The 23622-nt window shown below is 38.1% G+C and overlaps 1 protein-coding gene across 2 annotated transcripts; it reads left to right on the top strand.

Annotated features, from left to right (window-relative positions):
* KIF18B (kinesin family member 18B) lies at positions 1-23012 on the top strand. Of its 2 annotated transcripts, XM_026683657.2 has the most exons (16): positions 1-377; positions 1753-2074; positions 3689-3846; positions 5979-6083; positions 6835-6945; positions 7959-8156; positions 9469-9645; positions 13644-13718; positions 14363-14469; positions 15553-15664; positions 17331-17440; positions 17691-17899; positions 17999-18539; positions 20376-20474; positions 21652-21734; positions 22397-23012. In XM_026683657.2, exons 2-16 carry the CDS (start codon positions 1765-1767, stop codon positions 22432-22434), a joined length of 2433 nt encoding a protein of 810 aa, XP_026539442.1. In that variant the 5' UTR covers positions 1-377; positions 1753-1764; the 3' UTR covers positions 22435-23012. The 2 variants fall into 2 exon arrangements, with proteins under 2 accessions (XP_026539442.1, XP_087803944.1); XM_087947818.1 differs by having other exon boundaries at positions 55-377; positions 17691-18539.
* Positions 23013-23622: the final 610 nt, after the last annotated feature.

Below are 23622 nucleotides of genomic sequence, written 5' to 3'. Positions count from 1 at the left end.
GAACGGGAGGTGGGAAAAAAAAAACAACTGAAGTGTTTCCACTAAGCGGTTGGGGGCGGGGGGGGGGAGGGAGGGCCGAGCGGTGTTTTCCTGAAAAGTGGCCGATTTGCCTGGCGAAGGAGCGATTGAGCGTCCTTGTGAATCTGCTCCCTTTTATAAGGGGATTGGTGGAAGACGCTGTTCTCAGAGTTCGTTGGATCTTGTGATAATCCTTCCTTTTCCAACAGCCGCGAGATCGAAGATGGCAAGATCTGGTGAAGAAGTTCAGTGACGGCCTAGAATTCAGTTACCATTTCCAGATCTCGTCGGCCGCCGAAACAGTTCACGGATCGCCTTCTGAACACAGTACTCTCCGTTCTTGTTGAGAGCCCGAGTCGGTACTGAAACTAGCTGTTGTAGTATGGGAAAAGCGGGGTGGCTGTTCGGACAGACAGACAGACTTGAAGAAGTTTACTCGGGAATAGGCGTGGTTAATATTGTTATAATTAATAATAGCTGAACATCATGTTTCAAGTGCTCAAAATCTGTCAGATCTACTTATGAAATAAAGCGATTGTATGCTTTTTAGTAGATCTTAACGTTTACGGATGCTCATAGAGAAAAACTGGGATCGCTAGAAGGTCGAAAACGACTTTGGTCACATATAATCAAATGCTATTTATTTTTGGTCGGGTTGTCTGCAAGTTCAAAGTTAATTTGAAAAAAGGTGTTAGACTTTTCCATTAGGCCAACAATCTGGAAGACAAAATGTTGGGGCATTCGAAACTCCACAATTAACAAAAATCTGACTACTGTATATTCATTTTTTCATTTTGCTTTTTTTCTGAGCCTTTGTTTTTTTTTATAAAATGTTCCAAGCAAGTTAGGAAATTACCTTGGGGCAGCATCATTCTTTTTTTTTTTCTTTCTTCTTTGTACTTGTATCACTTTCTTGATGCTGAAGCACACTAGGATGAAAAAGCAATATGGCATCTCTACATTCTTTTTCTTACATAGCTTGTTTAAAAAATGTTGGAATTATAATTTTTCATTACATGATGCTATTTTCCTAAGCTTTTGTTTCTGACCTAATTATTCCAATCTGTCCCTTAAATTAAAAAGGGGTAAAGTGACGGGAATTAGGATTACTAGGAAATAGCTTGATGTACATGACCTGAATCTTTAAGGTGAATGTGAAGAAACTCCTTACTACAAAGTCATCAGAAGTGATTGCTCTTTTCAGAGAAGACAGTTCTTATTAAAACCCACATTTATAGTCTTGCAACAAATGAATGCATTGATTAGCCACTACAATCAATCAATGAATGTCTTTTGCTCTTAATCCCTTGTGACTGAGCTGAGTTGTAAATTTGTTGCCTTAGTAGCATTAAAGCAAGCAAATTTATTGTCCTTTCTCTTGGGCATTGAACTTCAAGAAGGTTGTTGAGACTTTGGAAAGAATTCTGAGAAAAGCTATGTGGCTAGATATTATTTACTCATTCTGTATTTTGAAATAGAATTGCACTCATTCCTGAATAAGTGGCAGGCATCTGTCTGTCTATATCTTATCTATCCTATCTATCTATCTATCTATCTATCTATCTATCTATCTATCTATCTATCTATCTATCTATCTATCTATCTATCTATCTAGTATAGATTTGTGTTGTACTATCCAGTTGGAGAGACATTTCAAGAACTCTTCATAGTTTCTCAGGTTTAAGAAAGGTATGAATCTAATATCAACATGTTCCCATCTTGTCCCTGACACAGCATTCTCTAATAATGGTGCTCATACCAGCTGAAGAAGGCAATGTAACGGTGGTGGTCCGAGTGCGGCCACAGACTCCACGAGAGCAAGAAGGAAACCGCCAAAGCACAGTGCAGGTGCTCAGTGACAGCATGTTAGTATTTGACCCTGAAGAATCAAGCCTGCTGGGCTTCCAAAGTCATGAGTCTGTTTCCCAGAAGAAAGGCAAGAATATGAAGTTTATTTTTGATCGGGTGTTTGGAGAAATGGCTACCCAAGCAGAAGTCTTTGAGAACACAACTAAAGAGATTCTGAATGGTGTGCTAAGTGGCCACAATTGCTCTGGTAAGGAATCTATTTTCCTGGCCTCACAGTATGACAGCAGCACAACAAAAAATAGCATGTTGCCTAACATAAAAAATAAGAAAAAGGAAACAACTTTCTACTAATACTCATTGAACTAAATTTTAAGCTTCCATTAATCATATCAGATTGTGTCAGTCTGATAACTTTGGCCTCCATCAGCCTGTAAATGATGGAGATTTTAATCTAACACAGGTAAGATATAAATCTAGTAAAAAATTATGTCAGTTGGTTTCAGTTTAATATTGAAAATATAGCCAGTTCTATTTCAAGCCTCTTTTCAATACTGAGCAAAGGTATTTTTTGTAACACTTGTAATTAACTCCTTGCACTTTAGAAAAGAATATTTGTAATTCTTGGGATCCTTAGTGTTCTCTGAGCTTGATGGTTTTCTTGCAGATAACTAGATAACATGTATGCTAGAAAGTATTAGGGTTTGCTCTTATTTTAGTGGCTTGCCCTGTCAATGTTAGTGGGAGTGTTCTTGGTGATTCCTTGATTAGGCTGTTGTTATTGTTATCTTGTTTGTCTGTGCTAATAATTGTTTGATTGGGTTATTGTTTACTTGATTGGTATTAATTTGGGTCATATGGATATTGATTGTTGGTGAGGATGTGTTTTGGTCTTTTTGTTTCCTCTTGGACTTTTTGATTGTCTCTTTTGAGTAGTATATAGATGTTTATCTCTATGTGCCTTTTGATAACTGATTTGTCCAAGTGCCAGGTCTCCAGGAATTGTTTGGCATTTTTGAACTTGGCTTGATTTAGGAAACTCACAGTTTCTCAGTTGAAACTTGTTGAGTCTGTCCATGTGTTGTGATATTAAGGAGTTTTCATCATGTCTTCTGACTGCTAGTTGGTATTCATGGATGTAGTCTTCTACCTATTGGTTTTACATATTAGTAGTGGCTGTTACAGTCCTTACACTGTAGATTATAAATGACTCCTGTTTTTTTCTTCTGGGGCTACTGGGTATTTTGGTTTACTTATGATGTTTTGGAGGGTTCCTTGTACTTAATTAGAAGAAATGCTAGCCAAAAGGTCATAAGCACAATTATGCTTTATTTCTTCCATTTCCAGGTAGATGCTGAGAATGTGTACATTTGTTACACAATACAGCAGATGTTTCCTTAGGAATAAAACACAACTGTTAAAAAAATTAATTTAAAAACATAGTTACAATCCATTGCCCATTTATGTAAGAAGAATTAATTTTAGGTACCATAACTCATGGATCTTTCTTGTTTTGGTTCTTAAAGTTGATTACTTCTGCTCTTGAAAGTTTGTTCAGCAATATTGTCAAAACTTCTGTGATTGCTAGGAGTTGAAAACTACTTGACGGCACATAATCAAAATTAGGATCTAAAATCCAGATTCTTGGTGTTTGAGTTTGTAGAGGAAACCTAATTAAGTTGGGTGAAAAATAAAGTTTGCTGAAAATAGATTGAAGGAAAGAAAGGGGAATGCATATGTGCTCTTTCAGGTATTTTGGTCTCAGGGCCTGGGTGGTTTTAGCCTCTTGATTCTGAAGCATCTTAGGATAATATGGGTTATATTTGGGAAATGTCTCTGAATGATTGCCTTCCTTCTTTTTCAGTATTTGCATATGGTGCAACAGGAGCTGGTAAAACATATACCATGCTGGGATCAGAGACGGAACCTGGTATCATGTACCTCACCATGAAGGAGCTGTATAAAAAAATAGAGGTTAAAAAGGAAGAGAAATTCTGTGAGGTGTTCATCTCCTATCAAGAGGTATTCATTTCTAGGAACTTCTTCCAGAGAAACGTTGTTCTATTTTGTTACATTTTCTGGAAGTGTTCATGCCGTCTATAAACTGGTATTCTAGTTTAACAAGTGTAGATATGCACCAGTGGCATATATGTGCACATAATCATTTATTCAGTGTGGGTTTTGATCAAAAGTGTTGCTTTTATTGGGGAAATGATCAATGGGTAGATGAATACTGCATTAGATACAGTGTTGTATCTGAAATAATGGTGGAAACGGGAGTGTTGGAAATATCAAGGCTGCACAATTATTTTATTTTTATTTGAAGACTGGAGGATAAGGTGTTAGAATAGCATGCTGGCCCTGAAGATGCTGCCAATTCTTCAGAATCTGTTTTTTTCCTTCTGAGTTCATGCATTATAATAATGTGCAGGATGTCAGGGCCAGGAAAATATTTCAGTTGTCATTTCTGCCATTTACCTTTTATTTAGGAGAGTTATCAGAATCATTCATTTAAAATTATTTAATTGTATGTATTTGGGATGATGAAACTTTTTATTTAATTTTTGTATACCTACAAACCATACTTATGAAGATAAACACAGATAAACAATCTATCATCACAGGATCACATAAAAAGACCTTATGTTTATGTAGAATGATTTACTCCGCCTTGCCCAACAAAAGTGAGAGCTGAGAGACCATCTGGAATAATATGGTATATAGCAGGGATCCCCAACCTTTTCGACGCCGCGGCCCGGTTCCGGCGTCAGCTGGGCGCCGCCATCTTTTGACGAAAAATCACTTCCGTGACGTCACCGGAAGTGATTTTTCGCTGTGGTGGCGCCAGCGCTCTGGTGAGCTTTTTCGGTAGAAATGGCTTTCTACCCGGAAAAGCTCACCTGAGCGCTGGCGCCGCCATCTTTTTGATTTTAAAAATTGCTTTTTTACCAAAAAGATGGCGGCGCCCAGCAACCAGCGGCCCGGTAAGGCTTGTTCCATGTTCGGTACGGTCCGCGGACCGGCGGTTGGGGACCCCTGGTATATAGTATGAAAAGCCAAAATATGTAGGAATAATTGGTGGAAAGTAGGAGTCATCATCTTAAATGAATAGAAATCCTTCTACCAATGCAAAGGGTAGCCATTTTTGAAGAAGTGGTTTGACAAGTGAAATTTTTTGAAGTACATAAATTTATATAGTTAAATGTAGCTCTCTGGTTATCTGGTGATCCCTTTCTAATCATCTAAACATTGATTAGATTAATTAATCAACTAATATATTTTTTTTGTGCTGTTCTATACTAAATGACAACTATATAGGTTTTTGTAGAGATTGCTCAAAGAAGAGGGAGATGGTGGTTTAAAAACTGGTCCTTTTTGTTTGTGCTCTTAATTCAGAGTCTGACATGCTTTTGCATCTCTGCACAGTTATAGCTACAATCCTAATCAAATCCATGAGTAAATCCAATTGAAAGATTGCATTTTATACACATGCTAAAACCGGAAGCAGCCGTTTTTAGTCAAAGCCTATTAGGGTTCATCATCTATTTAAGGAAAAGTTTGGAAAAATAAAAATAAATTTAGCTGCTATGCTATTAGATAAAATATAGAATAGAATTCCATTATATAGAATGCCCATTGAAATTATTCACTTCTAGGTTTGCAGTGTCAATATATAAACAAAAATTTGTTAGAATATAGTCATTTGGGGATGTTGTTTAGTTTTAGTTTACTTTATTGTCATTGCACCTCGTACAACGAAATTAAATACCATCTTCAATGTACATTATGACTATGAAAATAAACATAAACACACATCCTTCACATTCTATATATTGAATTGAAAACCTCTGATATTGCATTAATATTGTATTGTACTTTTTACTCAGTAAGTAATCAGTTTTAGATTTTTAGGTGCCTGTCTGTATTTTCCTCAGTGCTCATATCAACTATCTAGATTCCCCAAACACTAATCACCTAATTTATTTTTCATGGATTTAAGAAGCACAATTGGCTGGAATAATAATTGCCAAGTTTCTAGTTCTTTGGATTTGGAAAAGAATGTGCCCTTGGCTTCTGCTGAAAATCTGAATATCCAAAAAGTCATTTTTTGTCTTTAAAAAAACACCAGATTGACTCCTGGCTTTTGCTTCTAGGTATATAATGAGCAGATTTATGACCTTTTGGAACCAAAGGGTCCACTAGCTATTTGGGAAGATCCAGAGAAAGGTGTCTTGGTGCAAGGTCTTTCAGTTCATAAGGTGAGTGTGATATTTACACTGTATGAACTTCAAGAATGACATGCATTTCATGAGTGAATAGTCATCCTCAAATATTCATATAATGTTGATATAGTTTCAGCCCTGTATAAATTGCTATACAGACCACAGTGATTTGTTGCTTGCTCAGAGAGCTTTACTCCACATTGTAGTTAAGGAATGGTCATGAAAAAAGGGCCAGACAGAATTAGATGGAAGTAAAGAAGTAGATAAGTAAAGCTGAAAGGAGGAGGGAAACGAGCAAAAGTTTGAAGAAGGAGTTTCTGAATAGGAATTGGCAGAGAAAAGTGAAGGAGCTAGGTTGGACTTAATGTTAATTTTCACATGGCTGACCAGAGCGAGTCAGCCAGAAAGTGTTGCTGTAATTTTTTACATGTGAAATTTGGTGCTGAATAATAAACTCAATAGTCCAGTTGCTGCAGATTTGATTTTTCTTCAGCTCTCATTGGCTAAGCTATTAGGTCTTCCTATGAATTAAGATTTTGATGCTTCTTAGACTTTATTCTTTCAAATGACAAGTTGCAGCAATATACAGCTTGCTGTATTGCACACAACAAAATGTAATCAGAACTATTTGTCATGTATTGGTCATGTAAGGAAGTCTCTGGGCTGCTTCCAAAAACATCTCTCTCTATATATATATCCTTCTGTGGATGTAACTATTTATCTCTTTGTAAAGGGTGTAGCTGCAAAGAGTGTCTTAGCAAATCTTTCTTGCCCTTCATCCCTTTAGCCAAAATCTGCTATGCAGGTTCTAGAAATGCTGAAGCAAGGAAATCTGAACCGTACACAGCACCCCACAGACATTAATGCCACTTCTTCACGATCTCATGCAATCTTCCAGGTACGTATAGCAGGATTCATCAGAAATGCTTAATAGCTTCTTATGAGACATTGTAATTAGGGAAAAATCTTCATTAGTATTATTAACCCATCAGTCACATTTTCTCCTTCAAGAACATTACCGTAGGATCTCCCAGCATATGAATTCTTTGAGGCATCAGACTGGCTATTATTGGAAGTAGAGTGCTGGATAAAATGGATTCTTAATCATGTACTTCTACTCCCTTCTTTTTCTATTGAAAGAGGGGGGAAGGGATTTTTTTTTATGTATACCCTTTACTTATTTTATGGGACTCAATATTTGATTAGCCAAAGGTAGGATAGTGAATATCTACTTTCCTTTCAGCTAATGACAAAGGTAATTACATTGATTGGTTGTGCTTGAAAATGATAGAGCACCTCTGAATTTTTTATAATGCCTTGCCTTTCTGCTGAAGCAGAGGCATATATTTTTTAGAAATTGAGACTTGGGTGATCCACTTCCTCTTTCCAAAAAGATTAGCTTTAAAGTACAGAAATATGAGAAATACTTGTCATCTACCTAATGTTTTCTGTGGGAGTCTGATATATTGGAGTGGCCCCTGAATGGAAAATAGAAAATCTAGAAAAACCATAAAACCCACAGTCAGGCAGTAGTTTTATTACTAGGAATGAACACGTCCATTATATAGAGAATTATTTTTCAAGTTCTGCAGAACTGAATAGTACAAAATATATAAGAGTGAAGCAAAGAGGAAAGACAAATCAGAACAAAAATTCTGCCTAGTCAGCCAGATCAGCTGAATCAACTCTGGCGATCAATGGGGTGACAGATGTCATGGCCAGATCGCCCCTCACATTCATAGAAGGGAAGAAGAAAGATAAATCAGAGCAAAAATGAGGAAAGATGTTATAGCAATGCATTCAAATAGTGATTTAGTCCAATTTGAACAGACAGGCTTCTCTTGAGATTTGTTTGCTCCTTAGAAACCCAGCACTCTGGTATCTATACCAAACTCTTGTCATTTTTTGCAGATCTGCGTGAAGCAACAAAACCTTGTAGTCGGCATGCATCAGGATCAGCTAATGGCAAAAATGAGCCTGGTTGATTTGGCTGGCTCTGAACGTGCCTCTGCTGCTAACACTAACGGAGAACGACTCCGTGAGGGTGCCAACATCAATCGATCCTTACTGGCTCTTATCAATGTTATTAATGTCCTGGCAGATGCCAAGGTAAATTATCTCTTTCTCCTCATCTGCTGCTATTTTGTCTAGACAGCATTTATAGTATAGAGACTCCATTGCTCTATATTCTTGATTCTAAATTTACACCTAATTATTCTCTCTCAAATCAGATCAAACTTTTATTATGGCCTCATATAACCAGCTATAAGAGGGAGAGGAATGGGATAGTGCAGGGGTCCCCAACCGCCGGTCCGTGGACCGGTACCGGCGCGGAACAAGCCTTACCGGGCCGCTGGTTGCTGGGCGCCGCCATCTTTTTGGTAAAAGCGCTTCTGGTGAGCTTTTCCGGGTAGAAAGCTCACCGGAAGCGCTGTTTCATCATAAAAGATGGCGGCGCTAGCTTCGGTGAGCTTTTCCGGGTGAAAGCCATTTCTACCCGAAAAGCTCACCAGAAGCGCGAGCGCCGCCATCTTTTTATGATGAACAGCGCTTCGTGACGCCACCGAAGCGCCTTCGTCATAAAGATGGCGGCGCCCAGTTGACGCTGCACTGGACGGCGCCCAGCTGATGTCGGAACCGGGCCGCGGCGTCGAAAAGGTTGGGGATCCCTGGGATAGTGGAACAGTGGAACTTTAATCACAACATTACAGCAATCATTTTGACTTTTTAACTATGCTCTGCAATCATGTCTGACAGCAAGATACATTGAAAAAGCACTTCTCTTTGCCATATTTCCTCAATATAGATACCCTTCTGATATTTCCATTATTAGATTCACATTCCCTGAATATATGAATAAATGTGCAACAGCTATATTCTTTGAGGGATGGATATAATCCACTTTTATGAAATAATGTTGCTAAACTAACATCTGTAATCCTTGATAGTTTCTTGTCTTATAAATTGATAAAGATAGGGCAAGAATCTTAAGCTTCAACCCTGGGAAGGATTTTTCTCCTCCAGAATGGCAGATGATACTGTAATATTATAATGGCATGGAAGAGCCAGGTTAGTGTAGTGGTTAAAATGATCTTCTAGAACCAGGGAGATTCTGAGTTTTAATCCTGGCTTAGACATGAAAGTTGGTTGGATGACTCTGGGCCTATCACTTTCTCAGCCCAACTCAAAAGTATTATGTTTGTTCACCACCAATAATAAAGGCAGGATTAAAATCTAATAAATAAATAATCTTCTAAAATAAACAGAACAGTGTATATTTCGGATATACAATTCATGTACTCATTGGCCTTAGACGCAATAGGAATATAAGGAGGAATAGTATTTGTAATGGCAGAAGAATTATATGAAACAGTTTCCTTATATAATGTCTAAATCCTCCATTAATTTCGTTGATACACAGAGTAAAAAAACCCACATTCCATACCGGGACAGCAAGCTAACACGCCTCCTAAAGGATTCTATTGGTGGAAACTGTTGGACCATCATGGTTGCAGCTATTAGCCCCTCCGTACTTTCCTATGAGGACACATACAACACCCTCAAATATGCAAACCGGGCTAAAGAAATCAAACTTTCAGTAGGTACCAAAAGTTGCGTTTGTACTTTGCTTGATAATTATTATTTTTACTTTTGCCTCTGGATGAATCTCTTACCCATTTTATTATGTCGTTCAGTGTATCTGCTATGAATTCTTGAAAAGCTCAGAGTAATGTAAATCTTCAATTTATGGATCTCAGGAAATAGTAGTTAATATTTCCCATAATTCTACAATTCTAGGTTAAAATAACTCTTAGGAATATGTCTAAAGCATTTTCTCTCTGTAGCCCCCAGTACAGGGAGTCCTCGAATTATGAAAATTCATTTAGTGACCATTCTAAGTTACAATGGCATGGAAAAAAATGACATGACTATTTTTAACAGTTACAAAGTTGGTAGCATCCCCGTGATCATGTGCTTCGTGGCAACTTGTTTATATTTATGACCATTGCTGTACCCCAAGATCATGTGTTGCATCTTTTGCAATCTTTTTACAAGCAAAGTCAACGGAGAAGCCAGATTCACTTAACAACTAGGTTACTAAATTATCTACTGCAGTGATTCATTTAACAACTGTGGCAAGAAAGATTGTAAAATGTGGCAAAACTCACTTAAATGTCTTACTTAACAATAGAAATTTTGGAGTCAATTGTGGTTGTAAGTCAAGGACTACCTATAATTCTGTTTGAGAAATCAGAAATTCCACTGGGGATTTCCTATATATTTTAAAGCTTTATTCTAAAGCATGAGGGCTAAAGCTTCTACTAGAAGGACTTAGAATTTATTATCTATATTTTCCATAAAATACTTAAATTTATATTTTACTAGTAATTTATCAGAATATATTGAACTAAGTATATAAATGCAATTTCATTAGATGTAACCTGATGGCAAAAACTTCCAGTAAATTGTTGGAGTAAAATTAAAGTAATTAAAATAAATATTACATTAGGATTAATGTATATTTTAAGAGGAATTCCAGGGATAATTGCTATCAGTTGTTTTACACAGATAGACAAAAGAAGGAAAAAATATGTTAGACCAAAATCATTCAAATATACTGGGCAAATTTAATTTACTGTCTCTTTAACCTATAAATTTTCCAATTTTATAATTGGGCTATTGACATCTATACACTGGGTGAGAACTTTTCTGGCTATTATCATTTTGTGGCCTGTGGAGAGATCAAATTTGTAATTTCTTTGAAATCTTAACAAATTTTAGGGTACATAAACTAGAGATTTCATTTCCAGCCCTGAATGCTGCTCAACATATTTAGTTCTTAACTAGTAAGCAAGCTTTGATCCAGAATCACATGGAAAAAAATAAAATTTGGAAGAGCTGAAATCTGAAAATAGCAGGGAAGATGTTCTATTGGAATGTCTGGGACAAACAAGCAACACATTTCTTAAATCAGTTGATTTGTAATGGTTTTTTAAATATTTTAATTTTTTTAATGATAATTTACCTGTGATATGTTAACCTTAAATATTTAATTAATTCTATTGATACTACATGGAACTTTAAATTGATTTTTCCCCTTTTTTTCCCTTTTAATCTTTTCTCACCATATAAAAACTACTACATTTTTTTCTGATGGTATTATAGTAATTTGTATTCAGGCTAAAAATCTGTGTTTTATAGATATGACACTAATGACATTTGGAGCCTAGATTTGTTCCTATATTTTCTGTAATTGTACAGTACGGATGGTTCTAAGTCACTTCTTTTTTTCTCCCAATGAAAATTACTGAATGTGGTCAAGGGGCCATCTGCTTCAACGATCTTTTCAGTGTTGTACATCATGTTTATAGAATATATACTGTGTTTCCCAGAAAATAAGACCCATGTTTTGGCTTGAAAATAAGCATGAGGCCTTATTTTCAGGGGTGTCTTATTTTTTTCATCTACAGTAGGCAGTGAGTGCGGGGGCCAATGGGTTCGTCCCTAACCATCCGTCCCAACATCTACTTGCCTGCGGCTTCAAGAGGCCAATCTCAGCGCACTCCGGCATCCCTGCCTGCTGGCCCTGATGCTGCTAGGACAGTGGAGCTTGGGTCTTGCTCAGACTGCTGTTATGATTAGGCACAAGGCCGTGCGACACGTCGGGATCGCCTCCCCCCATGTCTCTGCCTGTCTGCTGAGTGTGTTGCATCTGCTACTGCTGGCCTCGCAGGGTTCTTCCCCTCCTGGCTGTGCTACTTTCAGCAGCCCTACTGGGCTGCTCCTGTCTGGCATAGGGCAACTTTTGGGGTGGAAAGGAGGAGGGAGCAATCTCTCCTCCCTCCTCCATCTGTCCTGCTGCAGGGCTGCCACGGAGCTCCTGCCCACCGAAGCAGTAGCTCACCCAACCCACTTTCCACCAGCGTGTACATATGCAGTTAAACCGAATGGGTTTACTTTGTTCTCATATAAATCATCCCCAAGGAAAGGAGGATCGGCAGGAAAATGGGGGAGGGAGCATTTTTGGGATGTGCATGTGTGCAGGGTTGGCGGGCTAATGAGCAGAGAGGGTGGGGGATCTGGTTTAGGTGAGTAGGGTGGAGCAGGGAGGCAGAATTGCGGGCACTCCTTGATTCTTGTTAGCCACCTCGATCATCATGGTTTGATTTTGCTAGAGATGTGGGAGAGAGAGAAAGATCGGAAGTGTCTGCACAATGGGCAGGCAGAGTGAGGAAAACTGAGAAAGTGATCTACAAGTGGTGATGGGGATTTTCCCACCGATTCTCCTTTCTTTGGGAATGATTTATTCGAGAACAAAGCAAACCTATTCGGTCTAACTGCATATCTTCAGGCCAGCAGAAAATGGGTTGGGTGAGCTACTGCTTCGGCGAGCAGGAGCTCTGTGGCAATCCTGCAGCAGAACAGACAGATGGAGGAGGGAATAGAGATCGTCCCATTCTCCTTTGTGCCCCAAATATTGCCCAGCACCAGGCAGCAGCAGATGGATGGAGGAGGAAGGGGCGATTTCCTCATCCCTCCCCCATCCTGCTACAGCGCCACCCTGGAGCTCCTGCCCACCGAAGCCATAGGGCGGCCAAGACCAGGGCAGCCAGGATGGTGAAGAACCTTCACAAGGCCAGCAGCAGCAGGTGCAGCCAGGCAGAGGTGGAGGGGAGCAGGCAATCCCAATGAGCTGTATGGTTTCTGCCTCAGCACCAGCCTGGGCAAGACCCAAGCTCCAGGCCTGACAGAGCGCTAACAGTGGTCACTGCCTGCTCCAGAGCCATAAGGTGACCTGCAGAAGGGAGGGGCCCTTGACTGCGAGGTTGCCTGGCATTACGGGCAGAGCCAGGGTTGGCAAGAGTGTGACGGAAACACCTCCAGGCGCCTGGAGAGGCAGAACGAGAGGCAGCTCCTGGCTCTTGCTGGCTCAGATAATCTGCAGGGCTGAGGCTCAGTAAGGTGAATGGGGAAGTGAAGGAACTGCCACACCTCAGGGATCCCTGCCTATGTTTTTGAGGGCTCACACAGTTGGGCTGCCTCCTGTGCTGGCCACAGCTACCCCCTTCTCTAGGGCTTATTTTTGGGGTAGGCTGTATTTTCAGGGAAACACTTTGTGAGGGATTGATAGAAATTTATGCTGTTTCAGACTTCAGAATCTCAAATTTTGTATTTGAACAAAATTTGTAAATATTGAATGATGTAAATTTTTGATATTCTTTTTGTACCAAAAGTGAGACAAATTCTGTTCACGGGCATTTGGCAATCTTCCATTTTCTTGGATATATTTTTCACAAATTTAATTAATTTTATTTCTCGTGTAGGTTGTTATATTTAATAGGTTCTATTTCTTTCTCCAATATGCTGAAATTCATTAGATCAACTTTGGCAGCATGGGCAATGAGTGACTTAAGCCTGGCATATTTTGGCTTGCTGATATATTTATGAATCTCTGCTGTTCTACAACATTTTCTACTTTATTGAAAATGTAGGGTGGGAGTTCCAGTTTGTGATACAGTATTAATCCCTGTATTAAGCCTTCTTGCAGTCCTCCTAATAAAATTGTTGCTTTCTATTCTTTGCCCTGGTATACAGATTAAACCTAATGTGGTAAGCCTGAACCATTCTAGCAGCAAATATGCAGCTGTTTGTGAGCAACTAAAGGCAGAGGTAAGGAGCTCTGATATTATGTCTCAAGCCCAAAAGATTTTTACTGAGGTGAGAAGTCAATGAAAGGTTTGTCTGACCTAATGCACATTTAAGACAACTTTAGCTGTTGATGCATCCATCAGAAATTTTGGGGATATTGACTGGAAAAATGTCACTTGGTAATCCATATCTAGCATCTCCAGACCGGGCTGAGAAAGATTCCTATTGCCAAATCCTTTGGCGAGTAGCAGCATAGGGCATACTGTAATACGTAACTGCTGTACTTTTGAAGAAGACTTTTCAGGGTAGAGAATTCAGCTCATTGTGAGACATGTTGGCAATACAAGGTAAAGATGCAATCTTTCTGTTAATTTAGTGTTCTAAGTGTGCTGTAGTAAATATCAGCACAAGGCTGTCCGGTTTGGTAGAATCTTTGATTCTTGTTGCTGATATCCAAGTTAATGCCTGAATTACCTACCAGCTACTTGCAACTCCCAACTGGGTTTAGCTTAAGGAGAGAAGGCATGAGAACAAACTTTATTCATCAACCTTTATCACACAGGATTATTTCAGTTAGGGCAACATGTTTGTAATGTGGATACTCTAATTTGTCTTAGATAACTCCTGCTTCACCCAAAATAAGCATACCATTTTGTCCCTTTCAGGTGGCAGACTTAAGAGGGAGGCTCCAAGCTTATGAAGAAAAAATGCCAGAACTTAAGTCCTTCCCTGTTTTGGCTCCTTGTACTTCTGAGCAGATGGAGCTCTTCAGGTGGTCCACTACCTCTAAGGCAGAGTTCCCCAACCTTTCCAGTTTTGCAAACTGGCGGGGTGTGTGTATGTGGAGGGATGGTTTTATGCAAGCAGTGAGCAAGTGCACCTGTGTACACACTCACCCACTGCTTGTGCAAGTAGGGATGTGTGCATGGATGCTCACCTATCATTTCCAAGGCCCAGTTCCAAAAGGCTCAAAGTCCAGTAGTAGGTTGCAGCACAAAAGTTGGCGACCCCTGCTTTAAGGGGAGAAAAGGTAGTAGGTAGGCAATGTGTCAGTAAATATGATCACTTCTGTGTGAGTCAATACCTTATATATTTATCTTCTGAATTCCAAACTGGAATGTCAAACACTTTATCTTTTCTTTTTACTTCACTTAAAAAGAAACAAATATCCTATTCCTATTCAGGGACAAATCCTTACATTCCAATCATAGCAATAAAAGCGATTTAAAAAAAAATAACCTCAATGATTTTAAGTATTGTGAAATCTACTTTGAGAAATATTGTTCATACTTTCAGTAATTAACTTCCTGATTCTTTGGCATAAAGAAAGAAGTACAAATAAATACTTAATATCATCCAAGGTGGGAATAGAAAGAGATAATAGATATTAAGCATAAATTGAAACTGAGAAGGAAGATTTTTTTTCCTACTATGCATTTTTTTTCTAGCATGTTATGTTCCAGACATTTTTGGCATGCCATTGCCTCTTAGATTCTCCCCGATTTCCAATATGGAGGTAATAATTTTGACTATCCCTTGCAGAGATGTTTTCAGTGCTTTGTGAAGATTGGAAGTGCTTTGAAAACTGTATTGCTGTAGAAATATTAAGCAATAAACTGTTATAATAGGATAGTACTTGAACCTTATTTAATAGGTTGAGGGACACTCACCTTCCCAACATAAATATCTGTGTTATCTCACACTTTGTTAATAAATTTGGGGTTGTATTTCATTAGCAAACCATCAACTGAACAAATTTGTGCTTTAAAGAGGGGAATGAGCAAATTGGATTGGCATGTTTTTGATTCTGTTGAAGTTAATATTAAATAATTTTTCATCCTTGCTTTTGACATAGGTCAAAAGAGACTACTTTGGATTATGGAGTGTTGCAAAAGGATGATTGCACAGAAATGGGACCTTCCCAACTTTTGAAACAAAATTGTTCTAGAAAAAGCCTCACAAAGGAGGTAAGAGCGTAAGAACTATGAGAGGAGGCTAAATCAGAGTCCAGCACATAGATAATTTATCTCAAAGTTTTTGAGAGAGTTACTTAGCATTACATTTTTATTTCAACCAAGCAGATTTAAGTGTGCCTAGTGTGTAAATGAATCCTATGAATATTTCTAAACTAACACCCAACAGTAATTGCTCCTTACTTCCTCACCCTGAAGAGATGAGAACTCACATTAATTCACATGGAAGGAAAATCTGAAATGCTGAGTTTGATTAGGTTTCTGCATTTCTCAAGAAAGAAGAAACAGTGAGTGTCAATAGGAGGGCATTAATTGAGTATAGAATATAGCATTTATCATAGTGAAGGCTTTTTTCAGGTTAAATTGGCTTATCAATTGTTTCAGCTCAGTACAGTTGCTAAAGTCCTTGTTTCACAAATCTGCCTCTGCAAATAGATTGCACCACATAGTATTTAAGGGATAAAATAAAATTACTGTATTACAATGAGTACAAATAATAGACCTGTAGGTAGCCATTTTGTTTAGTGGAAAGAAGTAGGATTCATCACAGTTTGGTCTTTCTTAGCTTATGTTTCCCCAAGCTTATTTTTTCCTCAGTTTCTTCTATTGAGAGAGAAATGGCAAAAAAGGAAAGAAAAAGCTGGCTGTTTCCACTTCTAATTTTAATCTTGCCTAGCGGTCATTATAAACAGGATAATGTGTTCTCAACAACAACAAAAACTTCTACTTCCCTTCAAGTTATGCTAGACTATATAACCCTTTGGCTTTTGTATTTAGTGTCATGGAGAAACCCAGCCACCATCTTAGTTGTTGAATGAACCTAGCTATTATGTTTTATTTATTTGATTTATTTATACATAGCACATGATATTAATAAAAACAATGGTATGCTATTAAAGAAAATTCAGCCCATTTTGTGATCCAATATTTGAATTAAATTTTTAATATCCCCATAACATAACCATGGTATCAGCAAAATACACCTTAGGCTTTTCCTTGCCAGCACTAGTTCTTCTTTTCTTTCTCCCCTTTCATAAAGATATATCTCTTCCCAGCGAAGTTGACTTATTTTCTTCATAAAACCTATATTACAGTGTTTTTCAGCACCATTGATCCACAAATATTCCAAGCTCCTTTCTATGTGTGCTTGCCATCAGGCAAACCTCTCTGGCATCAAAGGCATTTCTCATGTTAACATGAAAGAAAGATAAAATTGGCAAATATTTGTTGTTTTCTTCATGAGTGCAAATGAAATCAGCCTTCTTCCTTTTTCTAAGTTCTCTGTAGCCATCAGAAATCTTAAAAGAAGATTGTGGTTCTTAATGCGAAATGTGTTTTGGAGACGGTTAAAAAAATAAGTTTTGCAATATTTTTCAACCTTTTCTAAATTGCCAGTCAGATAAGAAAGAAAGTATGCTACTTGATTTTTTTTTTCTTTTGCCAAAGTGTCATTTTTAAAATAGCAAATGGATTTATGAATATCTGATTAATCATCTAGTGGGCTTTTTTTTTTCCTCTTCGGGGTTTAATGGGCACTCTGACTTCATAGCAGCTCAGCCAATTGATGTCTGAGAACTTGTAGATAAGAATTACAGTTTTATAATTTATAATTATAGTATAGATCCTGCAATCTTGTAACACTTTTTCTTGATAAATTCAGGATTCAGGAAGAAAATCTGAGTGCTGTTGCCCAAAGTTTTCAAATCCAATTAAACATCAGGAAAAAATGGAAACTCAGTTGCAGAGCATGGACAAACAACAGTTAAAGAGGTGAGTTGGTATATTTCAATTCAAAACAAGGGATGAACTTTTTTTTTTTTACCTAGCACTTTTGTACATACGTAGCACATTATTGGAATCAAAGAAACATTGCAGATTTTTTTTTAATTTCCCATATCTTGCCTTTTTCCAGGGATTGAAAGGAAACTGAGACCATCCCAGTCCATTCCCTTGCATGCATTTATTTACACTTTAACTAGTTCTCGACTATTGCCAATCTCATAGAACTGTTTTATTGCAGGCTTGTAATAGCTACTCTGCTGGTAGCCAAAAGACAATACAGTCGGTTGAAAGTCACCAATCTACTTACTCCTGAAATGATAGCACAGTTTAAAGAGCTGACTTCCATACTTCATGAAGAGTCCCATGGAGCCCTGAAACTTTCAGTTTTGGATGAGCATGATGATGAACCGGATGTGCAACAATTGATGAATCATGATGATTCTTTGGGTAAAGTTCAGAGAAGGGTGAATGTTGAAAGTGCAGACTCATTCAGGTATAGTGAATGCCAACAATATTTGTTAATTACTATTTGTTTTTCTATCATAGCTATTCTCCCTACCAATCTTACTGAAACCAAGTATGCCAGTCCTAAGGTTAATCCTGGAATTCAACCTGCTGAACCAGATGCTGAGCTGATTCCACATGCTGTCTCGAAGACCCCTCACTGCTCAACAAAGAAGAGGAGGAAGGCATCGCAGTCTGAAAGAAGCATTTCATCTAGCCAAAGGGAGCGTGCAAAGCGCCGTCGGAAGGCTTGTCTTTCATCCCAGAAAGTGAATTCTCTGAAGGAATGGTCTGATTTTGCCCAAGTAGGCTGTACCAGCACCCCTCTTGGAGTGAAAACAAAATATTCCAGACCAGTTGATTATCATACTCCATTATATTGCCCATCAACAGTTACTAAGAGTTGCATGCCCCTGGCTCCTTCAACCATTCAGAATTGCTCTCCTCCACAAAACTTAAACATAACTTTTGACCTCTTTGAGAAATCCTGTCCTCCAGTGTTGAAGATCAATACTGTGGAATGCCCTGCTTGGGAAAGTGTCCAGCATGTCTCCAATCATCAGGGTGTGCCACTTATACCTAGGTAGGACCTTCAGAAAGGCAACTGTTTCCAATTATCTTATTTGCAGGGATTTAACCCAGTAGTTCTTGGATTCCAGTGGCCTCTAATAGGGATGGGCAGTATGTTGTCCAACTGTGGTCTCAAACAAATGGCTTTTGTGGAATTCAGAGAATTCCACCAAGAAGTTATAACTGATTTTCAGCAACATTTGCTAAATGTTATGGTGGTGGTACATTGAGCAAAAACTCAGATGACAAGTGTGATATCCTGAATAATATTCAGATGCAGGCTAGTATGTTGTTAGTCACGAAGTCGTGTCTGATCCATCGCAACCGCATGGACAATGTTCTTCCAGGCCTTCCTGTCCTCTACCATCCCCAGAGTCCATTTAAGCTCACTCCAACTGCTTCAGTGATTCCATCCAGCCACCTCATTCTCTGTCATCCCCTTCTTCTATTGCCTTCAATCGTTCACAGCATTAGGCTCTTCTCCAGTGAGTCCCTTCCTTCTCATTAGGTGGCCAAAGTATTTGAGTTTCATCTTCAGGATCTGGCCTTCTAAAGAGCAGTCAGGGTTGATCCCCTCTAGGACTGACTGGTTCGATCGCCTTGCAGTCCAAGGGATTCGCAGGAGTGTCCTCCAGCACCATAGTTCAAAGGCCGCAATTCTTTGGTGCTCAGCCTTCCTTATGGTCCAACTTTCACTTGTAGTCCAACTATATTAGTCATTTCCTAATCCACATTGTTTTCTTCGGATCTGTTGAAGGGGTGAACAAACTGTGAGTAAATGGGAATCTACATTATATGAAATCTACAAATAATATTTGCCTTGTTCTGTATCCAGACAAGAAGAGGCAAGATTTATGGGTTTTGTTTCATTTTGTTGTTTTGCAATGATAAACTGGTTTGGAAACTAATATGCAGTTAGTATGGCTGTAACCAAATTTGGATGGGGCTGGTTCCAGACATCCTATTATTCTAGACCCATGCCAGACTAACATAGTTGCACCTTTCCTTTGTAAATTGTGATCTTACCTCACCTAAAGCTGTTGAAAGATAAAAGATTATGGATAACACTGACACTTCCAGCCAACTTGTTCCCAACTGTTGAATAGTTTGCCTAGGGGTTAAAGAGTATAATTTGCCATAGATATCAGTAAGTTTGTGAGGTACTTTAACTTCTACATGAACAACACGGGTTCCCATTGGTTTTCCACATAGGTTTTGTGGCATGACTCTGTAAAATCTTTGAAAGATAGGATATATAACCTGGCATGTGTGTAAATGCTGATTTAGTTTCTAGTGCTCTCAGTAAAGCATCTCAGCCTGAAAAATCATGTAGCTATTTTTAAAAATCTTTTCCATTGTATGGATTAAATATAATCATATGTATAATGCATAGATTCAAAAACTAATCCCAATAAAAAATAGAGTATTGTTTAAATGCTACTAATTTTTTGGGAAAACATCTTTTATAATATTTTGGTACATTTGAATATAGTTGAGATAAGTTTTCAATTCTTTTCACCTAAGATAAGCTTCATACTTGTCAGTTTCCTGAAATTATGTCCTTAGCATATTCCAGTTTTTAAAAAAAAATGTGTTTTGCACATCAAATCAAACCTTTATGCTGTCATATACCAGCAAAAAATTCCTATATTTGTCCTGTTATCTTAATTAATTGTGACTCTTGTGTTTTATTTGCTGGTCTATAATTGAATAAAAATTTGACTTGAATAGGTTTTCATTTTCTGATGAAATCTTATTATTATGCTATGCTGTCTGGGAAACAGATTTCTTTAATAGAGAGTCACCAAATCCACCTGTGTGATTACCTTCTTTTGTGGATATATTTCAGGGCCTCCATGCCTGTGTTTACTATGAAAGGCTCCTCTATCCCAAGAGCAACTTCGTTGGCTTCCAAAGCATCGTTACAGAAGAGGAGACATACCACAATGTAAAGCCATTCTCAATTTTTGAGATAAGTTTCGTTAATGTGGAAATTACGCCTGGGTAACTTTTGGTGGCAGGGCAAGGATGCCTTTGAGTCAGTGCTGACTAGTGCCTGCAGTTTTCAGGTTTTTCAGAAGGGGTTTGCCATTGGCAGCTTTCCAAGGCTTAGACTGAGAGGGTGACTAGTCCGAGGTCACTCAGTTGATTGTGTGCCAGGATTAGTCTTATATGCTTTAGCCACTACAACAAGCATGCTCTCTAGGTTGATGTTTACAAAGAATAGAATGGACTATGATTACAGCCTTGGGGGCAGGTGATTCCTTGTTTATTATTGAGGAGATAGCAGCTGCTTTTTTGTTAAGCTTACGGGAATCAGTTTTCCACGGGTGCCAGAAATGACATCAGTTTTTGCACCAATCTGAAGTGATATACTTCACTTCAGTCTACAACCTCATTCTTTGCATTCTTGATGTGGTTAAAAAGTAATATAAAACTTTGTCTCGGGGGGTATCACATAAAATAACATCTGTTTACAGGTAGTCCTCAAATTACAGTCGTTTGTTTGCTGACCGTTTGAAGTTGCAGTAGCACTGAAAACAGTGACTGATGACCATTTTTCATACTTATGATGGTTGCAGAATTCACATGGTCACAGGATCAAAATTCAGACACTTGGCAACTGATATTTATTACTGTTGCAGTGTCTGTGGGTCATCATAAGATCACTTTTTTGAATAAGGAAAGTTAATGGGGAAGCCAGATTCACTTAACAATCATGTCACTAGCCTAACAATTGCAGTGATTCACTTAACAGCTGGGGCAAGAAAAGTTGTAAAAAGGACCATTGTCTTGCTTAGTAGTGTAAATTTTGGGCTCAGTTGTGGTTGTAAGTTGAGGACTACCTGTATCTGTTTTTCAGTCTTTTGCTTAAGGGTACATGGAATGTATAGTCCATTCTAATAGATTCTTGGTATGGGAAGCTGTACAAAAATTGATTACATATATTCTAATTGTGTGTAAGAGTAGGCAAATTATTTGGTTGTTGGATTGGGAACTATGTCAAAAAGCTAGGGAACTTATAGAATATTTTTGGGTGCTCTCAGTTATATTGAACTTCAACTTCCATCATCCCTAGCTTCCAAAATATGGCTATAATAAAACTATATTCTCTCTCTTTGCAGTTCTATCTCTCATTTGCCAAGCAGCCGCATTGGTAGGCTCCAGGGTCGTTCTGTAAAGTCTTCACAGGTTGTGAATGCACCAGGTAAATTTGCTTTAGGAAGTTAATGGGCGTAATCTCCCATATTATAATTTCAGTGGTTTTGGGATGGAATTTCAATTGGTAGTGGAAAATAAGAGAAAATGGAATTAATGAAAAAGTTTCTTATTTTAAAGGGCACTTGTTCTATTCTCAAATGAGTGTTTGGAAGCATTGGAGCTGATTTATATTTTCTGTGCATTCATATTTGCAAAAGCATGGAAACTATTGTTAAAATGATAATAAAATCCACATCATGGGTGTAATAAACTGTTTCTGCAATTTCTCTTATTTTCTCAAGCCAAGCTCCCCCGCCCCCTTCTTTCAGCTTCAATACTCTTCAGGCTGTATACATTTTTAATCTAGTACTTGGCTGTTACATCAGTTTTTAAGGACATACAGGAATTTCAATAATAGTGCCAATAATATCTTATGAATTGAATGTTTATGCGTATACTGTGTTGAGTACTTATTAGTTGGCCCCTTTTCTAGTTCAAGAAACATTCTAGTTTTATGTGAGGTTGTTTTGTTATTTGTTAAAGGAGTAAGTGCTTTAAAATGGTAGTTGTCATTGCTGGAACAGAAGTAGAGAAAATAATCCCTAGTTATTATCATTTACAGTTTTACCCATGAACTCTCATCTTAATATTTTCCCCCCCTCTGCCCAGGACGTCCATCTGGCATCCCTGCATGGAAATGGCGCTAGAGATTTGTTCATTCCTAGGAACCAGCATTCTGTTGTAGGCTCACTCCATGAAGTTTCTTTCAAGCTTCTACTTGAACATTGTAACATTCTGACATCTTATCTCTTCAGCTTCCTCTATTTTTATTTAATTGTATCTAAATCTGTATATCCACATCTACCTTTTTAATAGCAGGTGTACATTGAATTAACAGATGACAGCTGAGTTGCCATAAATTATTAGGAAACAACAGCAAACCTAAAGTGTAAAGTTTGGTTCAATATTATACAGTATCTTCCATTGTAATAATAATAAGGTGCTCAGCATGTATCTGTTGGATAAAAAGAGCACAGTTTTCAAAACTAGCTCATTCTGGACCAAAATTAATGATTTTATACCAAAGTGAATGATTCTTCGTTTATTCAGATTCTCTGATTAGTTTTTATTATTAATAATACCTCCCCCATGGTGCAATGAGAATAAGTTTGTAAAAGAATGAACTGAACGAACTAGGCTGCCAGGACCACTCTGTAACATTGTACTGTGGATATCCCTGATATTGTATGCCATACAAAAAAAAATTAAAAATCCATTATATTAACCTTGCTATTTGTCTTCCTTTTGCACCAGAATCCAAGTATGGAAGGGCAGGTAGTAAAAAAAGAAACTCTTTCATGGCTCATGGAGAAACTGGAGTCCCAGCCCAGATGACAGCCCTATTTTCAGGAGGGAAGACAGATTATATTCAGTTATTCTTTAAAATAAATGTGGATATTTCCTATCTATGAAACTTTCCGTGTAAAATTTGCTGGAGTCCATTAAAGGCACAGGTGACACAGGTGAATTAGTTAGAATGAATGAGCTGACCAGTCAAGCCCCTTTCTAACGTATGTGTCAGTGCAGTTATTTTAGAGTTAGAGTTGGGGCTAATTGAGAGCCATGCTTTATGCTTCCCTAAAAGTCCCTTGTGTGCATGCAGAAAAGAGAAGAACAAGGAACATGGAATACTTCACAAGGGTTATGTTACAAGGTATAGTGCTCTCTGAGACAGTGACAGCACATCTCACAGAATTTTTCTCGTTCTCACTCTCTTCTTATTAAATACACATCAAGCAACTAAAGTTGTAAGGAGATAAAATAGAAGAAGCTAAAGGATAGTAATCAGTGTTCCCATTTTATAATCAAATCAGATCTTTTTGCAAACTGTCCCA

This window comes from Notechis scutatus, chromosome Z (genome assembly GCF_049901735.1).
Source record: "Notechis scutatus isolate UNSWTSFEM ecotype Mainland chromosome Z, rNotScu1.2, whole genome shotgun sequence".
Taxonomy (NCBI): domain Eukaryota; kingdom Metazoa; phylum Chordata; class Lepidosauria; order Squamata; family Elapidae; genus Notechis; species Notechis scutatus.
Note: the sequence above shows the minus strand (reverse complement) of the source record. Positions and strands in the feature narration are given on the sequence as shown.